Here is a 15,252-nt window from a genome sequence, read left to right as displayed (position 1 = left end):
GGATGGGGCTTGGAGCAACCTGGCACAGTGGAAGGTGTCCCTGCCTGTGGCAGAAGGTTGGAATGAGATTTTAAAGTTCCTTCCCACCCAAACCATTCTGTGATTCTATTAAAATAGTATTTTCCGTGCTATCACTAAGACTTGGATCACAGCAAGGTCCTGTGTGCTGACAAAATGGCATTGGTACTACCTGAAAATCAAAGGAAACAATCCCAGAGTGACAAGGAACCTGGAAAAAAAACAGAGAGAGAGATACAGAATTTGACCATAAAGTAAAACTTTAATTCTTATAAAGCCCTCAATGAGACACAGGAAGAGCAAATATTTGTTCTGCTGCTGACCTTCTCAGGCAAATAGCACGGGAGGCCCTGTGGGGCTGGAGGCATCGTGCTGCTGGGAAGTGAGAAATCACCAAAAGCCAGAGGGGGCTGTCGAGAACCAGCTGATTACTCAGGGGAGTCAAATTCCAACGCAGTGAGAAGCCCTTACCTGGATGAATGTGCCCAAATAACAGATATATTTTTGCCATTACTTCTTTGCTGCTGAAGAGAAGGGAATTAATTTCCAGTGTATGTCTAGAGTCAAAATTCAAACATATTTTCAGCGTATCTATAATTTTCTACATGTAATTGGTCCTGCCGTCTCAGCTAGAGAATAGTTTTTAGTATTTCGATCTGAAAAATGATCTTCTAAAAGTTTTTGATAGAATTTGCCATTCTATCACACTAAGAAGCTGATTTTGGTGATGTCTGTACCTCCAAGGGCACAGCACTGCTGCCACAACAGGGAAAGGTGCTCGCCTGAGCTGGGCACATGGCACAGGCACAGAATCACAGAATGGTTTGGGTTGGGAAGGACCTTGGAGACCATCTCATTCCACCCCCCTGCCATGGGCAGGGACACCTTCCACCGGACCAAGTGACTCCAAGCCCTGTCCAACCTGGCCTTGGACACTGCCAGGGACAGCATATCCAATCAGCCACTTATTTTCAGCTCCAAGAAGTGATTTTTTTTGCTCCTACCTGGAATGCGTGGCTTGGCGGCTGACACCAGCCAGCAAAGCAGTGGTGGCTCTGCTCTCTGCCCAGCCTGGAGGTTAGGGCAGGTTTAAGATACAGAGGAAAAGACTACCGAGATGAGCTACAGAATTAACACCTGGCTGACTGGTTAACAGGGGGTGGGTATGTTACTCATAGCTCCAGGTCTCTTCCTCACAGCCCTCCTCTTCCCGAGAACACCCCTTCCCTGAGCCAGTGTCTTTATTGGGGCAGCTGATCACCCCAGTAATGATGCCATTTGTGACTAATCTTCCAGGATTAAAAATGAACTGTAGCTGCTGCGGCTTCCACCTTTGCCGCATAGCAACGAGAGCAGAAAGTCAATTAATTACCTTCTCGCTGGAATCCGGGGGCCCTTTCGTCCTCGGCTCAGCCGAGTGTGTAATGGAAAAGGGATCGAGGCAGGCTGCAGCTGGCCAGCTGGGAATTGCATGACAAAGTGAAAGATGAGGTCTGGGAAAAAGAGGAGAGGGAGGGTGCTGGGGGGAAACCCTCATCCTACAGGTTCATTTAAAAAAAGTAAGATGCTACTGATTACACAATTATTGACTTATTTCCCTGCTTTCAGCCCTGCTGATGGTTCTGCAGACACCCCGTCTTGTTGCAGGGCACCACCTGAGCTCCTGGAGACATGGGATTATCTGCTCTGACCTCCTCCCTGCTTCAGAACTGGCCTTTCAAGAAGTTTATTTGGGTAATAGTAGCTTTTCAGCTGCTGTTTCCTTGGGTAAAGGTCCCTTTTGGTTTGTTGCAGCCTCTCACATTGCCCCAGAGTTTTCACCCAGCAGCTGTTTGGTTGCTCTGAGAGCTGGTTTTGAATGTGACTGTTTCACTGCTCTTTCTGGTGGCTTTCTGTGGTGAAGGTTAATGGGAAAATCATTCTAAAGATTGAATTTCCTTGGGAAGATTTGACGGGTGGGTACAAACAAACTGAGAAGCCACGGGTGGTGATCTGAACAGATATGGGGTTTGACTCAGCAGGAGGGCATGCTGCTTTTAGCAGCCTCTGTGGAGACAGGGGCTTGTAAGGTCACCCTCAACCTTCCCAGATAGAGCTCAGTGCCCTGTTCTGAAGGAAACTGCAAAAGTGAAGGAAGATAAGGACTATTTTAATGTCCATTTATCAGATCTGACAGCTTCAGAGCCCTCAGTAATTATCTGTTAATGAGAGCAAATAAATGTTACCTCTGGCCCCTCTAGTTCAGCAGTGTCACTCAGGTCACCTCGCAGGGGCTGGGAGGGGGGACATCAGGATTGACACTCCCTGGGACAGGAAAGAAGGGACAGTAGAAGGGAGGAGCATGGATGGGGAAGTGCAGAAGCCTCCAGCATGGCCAGTGGTGGATCCATGGGGTGAGGAGGGGCTCCATGTGCAGGGCTCTGTGGCAGCGACAGCAAGGTAATAGAGGGAACGTCAGGTGCCCAGAAAGGAATCCTGGTCTGTAGAAAGAATCAAACCTAGAGAGACCAAGGAATGTGAGACCCTCTACTTCAACTTTCGCTCTGGGCACTTCTGTCCTATTATCAGTTGGGATGTGAGGTGAACCGGGCTCCAGTGATTTATCTACAGTGACAGAGCTACAGTGCCTGAAATGGAACAAGGAAGCTTAATCTGTGCTTTCCTGCACAAGTTGGAAATTTGGAATCCCAGGTTTCCCTTTCCCCGTCAGGGGTTTACGCCACACAGAGAAGTTTTTGGCAAAACCAAGTGTCCAGTTTAACAGCAGAAGACCTTTGATGTGACAGGGAGGATGTCAGCTCCTCAGGGAAAAACTGAGAGTGCTGTGCCCAGTTTGGTGAGTTCAATGACATTTTCAAGCCTTAGGAAACAAGTCTTGAGGATCTTCTACCCAGTGCAACCACCACATGTCTATTTAATAGCTAGGATGAGGTGTTTTAGTACTGGAAGGTCTATCCTGAATCACAGTCCTGCTGTGGGACAGCACAGCCCTCTCCTTTCCCAGCCTTGCAGTCTCCTCTCACTCACCTTTCTAACGTGGAGAAGTAGTAACTTTAAGTCTCATTGTTAATTTACCTCATCTGCAGTTTACATGTGTACAGGGGGAGGTAATCACAGAGCTGCCTTCCCTGCTGTTCTCTTCCTGAGGTTTCACACTCTCCAAATTTCTTTTTGTCATAAATCAAATTAACTAAATTGCTTAAGAAGTACTGTTCTATTAAAAGCAGATAGTGTTGTGATGCCAAAAGGTTTATTAGGAGAACTGTATTTTTAATAGTAATACTTTGAGATTACTGACTGCTAAGTCAGAGTTTCAAAGTTTAAAGACTGCTTAAAACTCTCCTGTGAAATAAATATTTTGGTAGGCATTTACAGAGGCCTACAGCAAGGTACAAATGGATGAAAACATATAAATGTGGCTAAAATATTGGTTATTTTATTTGCTGAAGATCCTTGGATCCCCACACAAAGCTGTAGAGGTGCCTGAAGTCTTGGTAGTCCTGAGTGGGTTTGGGAAGCTCCCGAGGCACAAAGAGTGAGCCCAGCTGGTGCATCCATGGACTCCTGCACGGGATGCAGCGATGCACTTCATGAAACAGCTTGTCCCCTTTATTAGGAGCTGTCCCAGGAGGAAAGTGGTGTGGGAGAACAGCAAAAAAAAAAGCAAGGCTCCCCCGTGTTTGAGTTTCCTTCCTGATGGAAAAGCAGCAGCAGGGGAGGGTAAAGTCCCCTCTGTGTGTCCCAAAAGAATGCACCACGCTGGGCTGGGCTCCTGGAGTGCTCAGGGGCGGGGTGGTGCTGGTACCACGAGCACCTCTGAGCCTCGGGCAGCCACCCTGTGCTGCTGCTCTCTGCTCACTGCAACGATGGAGGCAGTGGGCAGAAATGCTGCTTGAGTGCCCAGAAAGTATTTATTTGCAAATATTTTTAAATCTCATTTGCCCTCCTCTCTTAATTTGAAGGCTTAAGCTAAATTCATGGAAAGGCACAGAATCTGTCCCTGTAATACCCATGAAGCAGAGACCCTCGGGTTCCTGGCAGCCACAGAGCAGACCCTGGTGAGAACCACCCTGCCTGCACCTTGCCCAGTCCTGCACCCAATTCTGCCTGTTATGGAGCAGAGCATCCCACCAGCAAGTGACCAAAATCCCCACAGGAGGTTTGCTGCAGTGGTAACAGGTGAAATTTCTATTTTGCTGAGAGATTTGCTGTGTGTCAGTGGGAGCTGCACAGCTGTGCACTGTTCTGCTGCGTCACCAAAAATACATCCTCTGCTGCAGCTGTGATTTCCAGCTCATGGTCTGTTGCCTCCTTATTGTCTCCTGGCAAGGGATAATTTCAGTCCTGCCCTAGTACCTGTTCTCTTTCTGTACATTATCCTAGATGAAAGAAGGAAGGCCCCTCTGCGAAGATCTGGTGTTCTGCCTGTGGGGTTGATGCTGAGGCTCCCGGGGCTGGCTGGACTCTTCTGGTGCCTCTGGACAAGGAACTGGCTGTTTGCCTGCTTGTGAGGACAATAAATATCACCCTGTCCCAGCTTTGCTAGTCTGAAACGCCGACAGGAAAGCTTTTCAGGTCAGAGTATTTGAGAAACTCTATAGAAATGCTACATTTAGGCTGTAATTACTGAGTGCTGTCCCCGTGGCTGGCTCTGGAGTCACCACAGAGGAGCTGCCAGCACTGTCAGGTATCGAGGGTTATTATGGGCACCCCTGCAACAGCAGACTAAGAAAATGTGATGAGCTGGTCTCTCTGAGACATGTAAAAAACAAGCAGGTATTGCTCGTGTTGGACACAGGTGACTGGAGCTCCTTGCACCCTCTCAGTGCAGGACCAGGAGGGCTGGGTCTGCCCCGTGCCAAGTCCCCCTCTGGCTGGGCACTCACACCCTCCCTGTGCTACAGTGAGTTTTCCCAGCACTGTGCATTGCACTGCTCACACTGGCATTGTGGGACAAAAGGGAATGATGTGTGTGGAGCCTCCCTGCACAAAGAGGTTTTTTCCCTTTTTTTTTTTTTTTTTTTGCCTTTCTTTGCTAAAAGCAGGACTCTGCCCGTGCTGCAGAGCAGGGGCAGCCAAGGCGAGTGCAGAATCCAGTCCTCGTCCACAAGCACCAGCATCCCCTCAGCTGGCAGTGGGCATTCAGGGGACTCAGTGGCAGCAGCACGAGGTGAGGTTTTCTGTCTCATCCACTCCAGCAGCATTGTAAGTGTTGCTGTGGGCTGAGCTCTCCTTCCCTTTCGATCAAGCTGTGACATACCTCGCTTTGCCCTTTGGCTTTCCTTAGGTCACAGCAGCAGCTTCACGTGGTGTTTTTCTGGGCTCAGGTTTTGATTGTATCCTTTACCTGGAGTTTATTTTTGCTCTCTAGAAAAAAGACCCGACTAATTGATGATACCTGCACTCAGAGGCTGCACATCCAAGTCCTGCTGTGGGAAACAGCACCCTCCACATGTGAGGCTCCACAAATTGGTGTGGGAGTCAGGTCCAGGGACCCAACTGCAATTTTGCCAGTAGCTCCAGTCCCTGGCTTAGGTGAACCTGGTTTCTGTCACTCCAAAACACTGAGAGAGGTCCTGTTAAAGGAAGATACACAAACCTGTGCCTACTGCCTTCCCTTGATAGCCTTGCCTGAGGTGTCAGGAATATCACAAAGCAGGGGCTGGGGTTTCCCAAAGAGCTCCTCTTGGCTTTTGGGTAGAGCTGGAAGAAGTTTGCAGGAGATGTGAGTAACTGTGTGTTGCTGACCTGCTTTAATCAGAAATGAACACATAAAGGAAGAAGGAAAACGGACAGATGGGGGATGGAACAGGCTGAGATTGAGCCCTCCTGACAAGAAACACCCCAAAGGCAGGCTGGCTGCCAGCCGGCCCTCTGCTCTGAGAGGCCCTTCCCACAGCACACACAGATTAAATGCAATTAAGAAAAAGCAATATTAAAAGAATAAGAAAAAAATATAGATTATATAAAAACTCTCCAGTACTGGGGCATCATCGGGCCACAGGGAGAAATTTCCTGTACAGACCAGTCACTGTTTGTTACAGCCTCTACAACTGCAGCAGAAGAGCTTTTTATTTGAAAGTTGATACTAAAAAGCTTGGCAACAATGAAGTATGCACCTTCCTTTCCTAGTCCACAGTCATTTCCTGTGAAATACAAGGGCAAGTACATATATGAATATTTAATTTGACAGTGATGAAGCTTTATATATTAAGTCAGTGAAAATGCTGTTAAAGCTCATGGGAACAATACTACTTGTGTAGTGAGTTGGGAATTTGGTACCCAGTGGCTACCACTTAATTTTGACATGAAGCATAAAGACAAACATTATTCCAACCTATTGAAAGTGGTTTTGGGAATGTGTTGTGCTCAAATTGCAAATTAATTTTTAGTTTATAGGTGATAATGGTTTATCAAGGCTTTTCCCCAGGGGAAGCAGAAATCACAGCAATTCTTGTAGAAATTGTATCCCAAATTACAGATCAGAAGTTATTTATTTTGCAAATAGTGAGGTTAAATCAAGAAGCCTTTTTTTTCTACATATAGTAAAATTTTCTTATCATAATACACATTAATCTAAAATCGTGATATTCCCAGTCCTTTATATGTGTGGTCTTTTTTTTATAAGTCTTTAATTTAGGCAGCCATTTTCTGTTCAGTAAAAAAAATGAAATAAAGAGGGGACATCCAGTGCAGGCTTTCTCCTGGAGACTTTGCCTTTGGATTTCGCTCTGTTATGGTTATTTTACTGCAGAGTATCTGTCAGTGTGGCTGCAGCTGTGTTTGTCTTGAGCACTGTCCTGTGGATCCAGCCCCAACAGCCAGAGCACAAACCCAGCAGCAGCTTCTTTGATTCTACATCCAGAGTTTTCACTTTGTACTTTCACTCAGAGCTGCTGACGAGCTCTAAACACGACCAGGAGGGAGAACCCAAAGCTTGGGGCATTCCAGCACCCTGTGCTGCAGCCCACACCCCTCCCTCCCCTCCAAAACCCACTCACTCTGCACCACGTCCTGACACCAATGCCTTTTCCTTCCCTAACAGCCCAAAATTCCCAGGGCTATTAACTAGGTCACAGGAGCTGGTCCCAATCCAGCAGTTTATCTAATTGCCTTTTTATAGTATATCATGCAACTCTTCATTATCCTGTCAGAGTTTCCCAGCACGGTGCTGGAGCGGGGATGAGGAGGCCGAGCTGGGATGAAGGGCAGTGCTGTGCAGCCTCTTGTGCCTGTGCATTGCTGGTGCTGCTGGGGTGGCATCAGCCTGGCCATAAACGCGGGAGCTGCTTATGGCAATGGCTGGAGGAAGGTGGAATAACTCCCAACTCCTGGGATCACCTCCCTGGGTGGACATGGACGTGTCCAGAGGGGTGGCTGCTGCTCCAAGAGTGCCTGCTGCCCTGCATGAAGTTTGCTCCTCGGGCAGATGTGACCATGGAATTTTCTTGGCTGGTTGGGCAGAAGGTGCCCCTCAGCCTTCCTGTCTCTGCAGCCTGGCATCTGTGCTGGAGGTGCCCTGCAGCAGGTTAGAAAGGTGTGGGGAAATATTGTGGCATTGGCCAGGAGGCTGAGCAGGAATCAGGGGGTTGCACACCTGCATTTGGACACCCACGTTTTCCCTGAGTGTTACAGGGGAGAGTGAGGGTGAACATTCAGGATTTGCACATCTCCTTTATTCATATGGTCACAATTTGCAGTCTGGTGTGTTTGTAGCAGTTCACAGTCCCCCAAGGCCCTTGAGAATCAAATCCTTTGGGGGCTTGGAGCCTGACTGAGCAGTGAACTAGGAGTGATGCCCATCCTGCTCCCAAATAACTGCACCTTCGTGCAAGCAGCACCTTCTATGCCGCCCAGCAACCTGCAGAGGGGCTGGTGGTGAGGGATTTAGAGAGACAGCACATCCAGGATTGGCCTTCCTGGCTTGCTTTAAGTGATTTTTGACCACAAATAGCTTTTTCCCTTCCGTTTATTAATCAGAAGACCCAGCCACAACCCTCACGAGCCTGCTCTGCAGAGATAAGGCAGAGTCGCTCCTCCGGCTTGGACGTGCCAGGGGAGGATGGTGGGGTCTGGACGAGCTGCTCCCCGCAGGAGCAGAGCTGCACACCCCTAGGGCTGCTCGGGGGGGTACAGGAGACCCTCAGCCCGCCCCGGGGAGCGGCTGCAGAGAAAGAAGATAGTGCCAGAGCCCCCCGGCGTCAGCGCTGGCAGAGGGGAGGCTGCCGCTCGTTCGCGGGCTCGCTCTCGCCTTTTAGCTTCGGCTGAAACGATTTGCAGCTCAAACGCCCCCCTGAGAGCCGCTAACCTTTGGATAAGGTCTGGCACCGTTATCCTGCTTGGGTTAATTGGGAGTTAGGGAGAGCCCAGGAGCGTCGCGGCTGCCTCCATCCGTCCGTCCGTCCGTCCGTCCGTCCATCCAGCCGCCCCTCCAGCCTTCCCCGGCGCGCTGGGGGCAGCGATGGGGAGAGAAGCAGAGGTAAATGCCCCGACCCTCCTCTCCATCTCTCCGGGTTTTCCTCTCTTGCTCTCCCTCTTTCTGTGTCCCGTAGCCCTTCCCCCCGCCCCCGTTCCTATTTTTGTGCTTTCTCCCCGATTTCAGCCGCCGGTATTAGTTCGGGGGGAGGGGAAGGGAGGAAAAGTCTTTTATTTCCAGCCGCTGCTGCAGAAAAATCTTTTTCTCCCTCTCCTGGAAACGGGGCAGGAGCGAGCCGGCGTCCCGGAGGCAGAGGGACCCGGGTGGGTGTTCCCAGCCGGGCAGGGGGTGGCGGGGGAGGTTCCGAGGTGTGCCCCGCCAGTGGGGACAGGGGAGGCGGGTGCGGGCTCAGCTCTCGGCGTTAAAACCGGGGGGGCAGAGCGGCACCCCCAGCTCCTGCATCCCTCGGAGCCCCCAGACCCTGACCCCTCAGCATCCTCTGCTTCCCCGCGCATCCTCGCACCCCTCACAGTTTCCCACTCACCGCGGGGTCCCACGAGGCTCGGCAGCCGCCCCGGCGCTCTGTGGGCTCTCGGCTTGAGGGGTCCCCCGGGCAAGAAACGGGCACGGCCCCGTACAGCAGTGGGAAAAGCGACCCCTGACCCCCGGGCATCCCCGGCCGGCGGAACGGCCCGAGCCCGCCGAGCGGACGGAGGGTGCCACGGCTCTCGCAAGGCAGCCCCTGCCCCGGGGCATTCTCTGCGCACCGGCCCCGCCATCCTGGGCTTATTTTCAAGCTCCCTGTGACTTTTTGTTTTTTTTTTTTCTTTTCTTGGTTAGAGTTTTTTTTATTGGTTGGTTTTCTGTCGGTTTGGTTTTTTTGTTCCGGTTTTGTTTGTTTGTTTTGTTTGTTTGGGCTTTTTAATATTATTATTTATTTCGGTTAGGGATTTTTTTTTTTTTCCTCTAAGCGATATCTCCCGTGCCCGACCCATCCGTGACATTGTGGATGCTCAACGAAGAGCCGAAAGCCCGCTTCCTCCACCCTTGGCGTGATCATAGAAAGGCTTGGGTTGGAAGGGACCTTAAAGGTCAGCTGGGTGGCTCCCAGTGGAACCCCCTCCACCCCCCGGCATCGAGGGCTGCCGGCCGGGGTGCGGCGCGATGCCCGGTGGGACCATTTTGGGTCTCCCAGACGACGTTCGGGGGTGCCGGGGCAGGGGCGGGGATGTGTCAAGGCTATTTGAGGAAATAATCACGCACCAGACAGAGGTTTGGATGCATTTTCGTTCCTTCTTCCCTGATGCCCCCTGCAGCCTCCAGAAACAGAGCTCCTTCACGTCTTCCTTCATAACGAACTCGTCTTAGGATGAATAAAAATTAATGTTAATAAAAAGAAAAAGGAATCGTTGGACGAGTCTCTCAAGGTGTCCGTCGTAGCAGTGGTTTTCCCGGGCTGTGAAGAGGCGAGACGGCGGCTGCGGCGGCCGAGGGCAGCGGGGACAGCCCGAGCTTTTCACTTTCGCCCGTTAAATCCCAGCCCTTAGACGCTGCTAAACCCGAGGCGAAGCCGTGCCCCGCTCGGTTTTCTCGACCTATTTGTGCACTGACATGTAATAATTCCCACGCAAAGCCAAGGATGCGCTGCGCTCAGTCGCCCTTCTCCTCTGCTGCCATCAAAACCCCCATTTTTGGGGGGCCGGCTGTAGCAGCAGCTCCCCATCCCTCCGCCGGGAGCAGCGGCCGAGAGACCCTTTAGGGCTACAGCTCTCACCGGGGATATTTTAGGTATTTTCTGGTTTTTGCGCCCTTCAACCTTTTTGCACCCAATTTGCTTTTGGATTGTGACTGGGAAAAAAATTTAAAAGGTATTTAAGGAGGTTATTTAAGGTTTTTTTTCCTAGGAATCGGGTTTTTTTCCCCATCTCTGTTCGGTACCGGATCCCACCTGCAACCGCAGCCTGAGCGCTCTCTCCCTGCTCCCTCAACAACGATATTAGGAAATAATTTAGCGGTGGCTTTTCCTCCCATCTGTAGTAAAATAATGTTCTTCTTTTGCCTTCCAAAATAGCAAAGGTAACAGAAATTCCTCCCCCCACGCGCCTTTTAAAGAACATATAGATATAATTTTTTTGTTTTGTTTTTGTCTTAACAACGATTCAAAGGCTCTCCCGCCGCAGAGGGGACGTGCTTTCCCACACACCTCCCCCAAATGCCATCTCTCCCACTGCCACTCCCCACTTGTCTGTGCCACAGCACAGGACCGGCATTTCCCGTTGCCGTTGTTGGCTGTGTTGGCCGCTCACCTCGGAAAAAATTAAAATAAATTAAAAATCGTAAGGCTTTTGACTTCCAAACGAACATAAGCGCTTGGACGGAAACGGAAAATATCGGTACTTTGTTTAAAGAAAGGAGAACCTCAGAATTGGCTGGTGGGGACCGAGAGCTCTGCACGGAGCATCTCCCTGGTGCCGGTGCCCCCCGCGGCCGGGCGGTACCGGTGCGGTGCCGATGCGATGCCACCCGGATGCGGGCCGCGACCGGGAGCTGGGCCCCTTGTCCCGCCGGTTTTGGAGCTCCCTGATCCCAGGAATCGTTAAAGAGAGCTGAGCCTTCGCTCCTTGTGCGCGGGTGGCCACGCTCTGCTGAGTCCCCTGGGCAGGGGCCGCTGCCCAGGCCGCCCCCCGCCTCCAAAGGAGCCGCGCGTTTCGGGGGGCAGAGAAAAGAAAAAGAAAGGGGTGCGAGGAGGAAAATCCCGTTCAGAACCTGTCGAAAGCTGCCTGTCCACCTCCTCAGCAGGGCTCTTTTGTTTCTCCGTGGGGAAGGGGCTGGCGGCCGGAGGCCTGCGGGCGAGTGCGGGGCAGGTGAGGGGCAGGGCGGGCAGCGCAGGGGATGCGGAGCCGGGTGCGGGGGGGGGTCCCGGGCTGCGGCGCTGCTGGCGGGGCCCGGCGGGCGTGGGTGGGGCGGGGGGGGAGTGCGGGGGGCTGGGCTTGGCCGGGGAGGCTGGTACCTCCCCCAGAAATGCAGCAATTCTCTCCCCTCTCCTCTTCTCTCCGCGAGGTGGGCGCACTGCGATGGAGACGCGGCGCGCTCTGCCAGGGGCTTGCGCTGCCCGTCTGGTGACATCCGCCGGCTGCTGACAGCCCCCATCCCGCCCGATTCGCCCTCCGATCCCGCCGCGGGGCTCGGCGGAGCGGCGCGGAGCAGCGCGGAGCGGGCGGCGGGGCGTGCGGGCCCGCTCCCCCCGCAGCGGTGTCATGCCCCTGGGCATCCCGGCCGGGAGCCGCCCGCACTGCGCCGGCACGAGGAGGTAGCGGCTCGGAGCAGATCCCCGCAGCCGCCCCTCGCCGGGCGACCAAGTCCCGTCCACCGCCCCGCCGCCCGCCCGCCCCGTCGGGTCTCTGCATCCCCGAGGGTCCGCGAGCAGCGGAGTCACCAGAGCCGCCGCCATGGCCACCCTCCTCCGCAGCAAGCTCTCCAACGTGGCCACCTCGGTGTCGCACAAATCCCAGGCGAAGATGAGCGGCATGTTCGCCAGGATGGGCTTCCAGGCGGCCACCGACGAGGAGGCGGTGGGCTTCGCCCACTGCGACGACCTGGACATGGAGCATCGGCAAGGGCTGCAGATGGACATCCTCAAGTCCGAGGGCAGCGAGGAGGGCGGGGAGCCGCCCCTGGAGGGGGACATCCACTACCAGCGGGACGGCACAGGGCCCCTGCCGCCCTCCGGCTCCAAGGAGGCCTGCTCCGAGCTCTCGGGGCAGGGCAAGCCCAAGATCACGGCATGGGAGGCGGGATGGAACGTCACCAACGCCATCCAGGTACGGCCGCCGCCGCGCCGCCACGGCCGAGGGCCGCCGGGCAGCGCTCCCCGATCCCGGTCCTCTTACATGCTCTGTGTCTTGGCCAGCAGCCGTGAGCTGATTGCAAACCCGCTTCGGGGAAAAAGAGAATAAAAGGAGGGGAAAAAGAAATAAAAATAGGTGAAAGATAGAGGAGAATAATAGGGGGAAAGGAAAAGGGAAACAGATTTTAAAAAAGGAGATTAAAACTCCCCAGGCCGGCTTTCTGCTTTTCCCCCCACCCCCGAACAGGGCACAGCGCCACGGAGGGGCCCCAGCCCTGTCACACTGCAGCTTCTGCGGGGCGGGGGCTGGCCAGTGACCCCATCAGGCTGCCCCCAGCAGGGTCAGGGAGCAAGGAGGGACAGGGGCCCCGCGCGTGACTGGGCTGCTGATGGGGCTGCACTGGAGTGGGCCAAGTGTGGCCCCTCTGGATGTCCCCAGCTACGGAGGTCTTGGCACACCGAGAGGGGCTGGGGACAGAGACAGTAGAGACTGGGGCAAAGCCCGGGCGCCAAAACCTTGCTGGCCTGTTCCGGGCGCTCGGGGGTGCGATGATGCGGGTGTGACTGCGCGGGTGTGACTGAGGGGGCGGCACGTCACAGGGACACGGGGCTGCGTCACCGCGGGGCCGCGACTGCATGGCGTGACTGTGTGACCGCCTGCGTGGGTGTGATGGTGCGCGGACGAGACACAGAGCACGCACATGACCGCCGTGCTGCGGCTGCGTGTGCTCAGCCTGGGCCCCTCCAAGACCCAGCAACACGGTTTCTATTTTGTCTCTTTCTAGGGAATGTTTGTTCTGGGCCTGCCCTATGCCATCCTTCATGGTGGATACCTAGGACTCTTTTTAATAATTTTTGCTGCAGTGGTTTGCTGCTACACTGGGAAAATCCTTATTGCCTGTCTTTACGAAGAGAATGAGGATGGGGAGATAGTCAGGGTGAGAGACTCCTACGTGGACATCGCAAACGCGTGCTGCGCGCCCCGCTTCCCCACCCTCGGGGGCAGAATTGTGAATGTGGCTCAGATCATTGAACTGGTCATGACCTGCATCCTCTATGTGGTGGTCAGTGGGAACCTGATGTACAACAGCTTCCCCAACCTGCCCGTCTCCCAGAAGTCGTGGTCCATCATTGCCACGGCAGTGCTCCTGCCTTGTGCGTTCTTGAAGAACCTCAAGGCAGTCTCCAAGTTCAGCTTGCTCTGCACCTTAGCCCACTTCGTCATCAACATCCTGGTGATCGCCTACTGCCTCTCCAGGGCGCGCGACTGGGCCTGGGACAAAGTCAAGTTTTACATTGATGTCAAGAAGTTTCCCATCTCCATTGGCATCATTGTCTTCAGCTACACCTCCCAGATCTTTCTGCCTTCCTTGGAGGGGAATATGCAGAACCCCAAGGAGTTTCATTGCATGATGAACTGGACTCACATAGCAGCTTGTATCCTTAAGGGACTCTTTGCCTTGGTCGCCTACCTGACCTGGGCTGATGAGACCAAGGAAGTCATTACAGACAACTTGCCATCCACCATTAGGGCAGTAGTCAATATTTTCTTGGTGGCCAAAGCCTTGCTCTCATACCCCTTGCCATTCTTTGCAGCTGTAGAAGTCCTGGAGAGGTCCCTTTTCCAAGATGGAAACAGGGCTTTCTTCCCCAACTGCTACGGGGGTGACGGGCGGCTCAAATCCTGGGGACTCACCCTCAGATGTGCCCTGGTAGTTTTCACCTTGCTCATGGCTATTTATGTCCCCCATTTTGCCCTCTTGATGGGTCTTACTGGGAGCCTCACAGGCGCAGGGCTCTGTTTCCTGCTCCCCAGTCTCTTCCACCTCAAACTCTTGTGGAGGAAGCTCTTGTGGCATCACGTCTTCTTTGACGTTGCCATTTTCGTTATAGGTGGTATCTGCAGCATCTCTGGGTTCATCCACTCTTTAGAAGGCCTCATAGAGGCTTTCAGAACCAATGCTGAAGACTAAGGAGGAGCCGGAGTCGGGTGCAGGAAGAGAATCACACTGAACATCCGCATAGCCAAATAATTCTGCATCCCTTTAATGGAAAGAATCATTATTTTCGTTACGTGCATCCAACAAATTCTATGTCATAGAATCTGCAAATTAAGGAAAACAAGAAGAGATGAAAGTGCTCTCCCTGATGTCTTTTTAAATAAGCTCAGATTTAAATCTATTTTTTTGTTATTTAGATTTTTTTGAAGGAAATTATCTGGTGCCCCGTCCCTATCTCCTCACTCGTTGCCTGAAGCTTGGCCCCCCACAAACGGCCTGTTGGGAAACAGTCGCAGTTTTCAACACTCCTCACAGATATGCAATTCAGTGTTTCAGGAGCTGAAACACAGGTGCCGATCCCATGGGATTGGGTCGCTGCGCTCACAGACGGAAGCAAACCCGCCTTTAAAGGAGCAGGGACCTTTGTTTTAACACTTTGAGAGATGGATGTAGATGAGACCCAGATTGTACGACCAGCCCAACAAGCCCAAGCAGCAGCTGACGACCGGTGATGCTGCTTACCTGCAATGTTTACACCGTAGTCACATAGATGTCAGGACTGCTTGATTCTTTCATCCGAGTCCGCACCGAGGAACGGCGCTTCCCATCGAATACAAATGTGTTGCCTCTGGTTGAAATCGCAGCCCTGGAGTCCACTTCTCGGTGACTTATGTTTCGTTTCGTTTTAACAATCGTTATTTCTAAATTATGAAAAGCTAAAAAAAAAAATAATATATATATATGGTTGGATTTGATGTCGTTCAGGATTACAGGAACAAAACTACGACACAATTCATTCTGTGCAATCTACCAGATCCGTGGAGCTGTTTCCAATGTACGTGTGGTGTCATTGTGGTAAATAAGATGAAAAATGTATATCAGAAAAAAAAAAAATCTATCTTTAACATATAATGTGGTACATAAATATATCGAACAATAAAGAGAAAACATAGATGATGAGGCTGGCCTGG

General features: G+C 52.6%; 1 protein-coding gene across 1 annotated transcript; it reads left to right on the top strand.

Annotated features, from left to right (window-relative positions):
• Nucleotides 1-11,883: 11,883 nt before the first annotated feature.
• SLC32A1 (solute carrier family 32 member 1) lies at nucleotides 11,884-14,254 on the top strand (the record flags this gene model as incomplete). The annotated part of the gene is made up of 2 exons (XM_082292892.1): nucleotides 11,884-12,255; nucleotides 13,067-14,254. 2 exons carry the CDS (start codon nucleotides 11,884-11,886, stop codon nucleotides 14,252-14,254), a joined length of 1,560 nt encoding a protein of 519 aa, XP_082149018.1.
• Nucleotides 14,255-15,252: the final 998 nt, after the last annotated feature.

This window comes from Coloeus monedula (assembly GCF_965178545.1).
Source record: "Coloeus monedula genome assembly, chromosome: 17".
Lineage (NCBI taxonomy): Eukaryota > Metazoa > Chordata > Aves > Passeriformes > Corvidae > Coloeus > Coloeus monedula.
The sequence above is the reverse complement of the archived record's forward strand: the minus strand, read 5'-3'. Positions and strand labels throughout refer to the sequence as shown.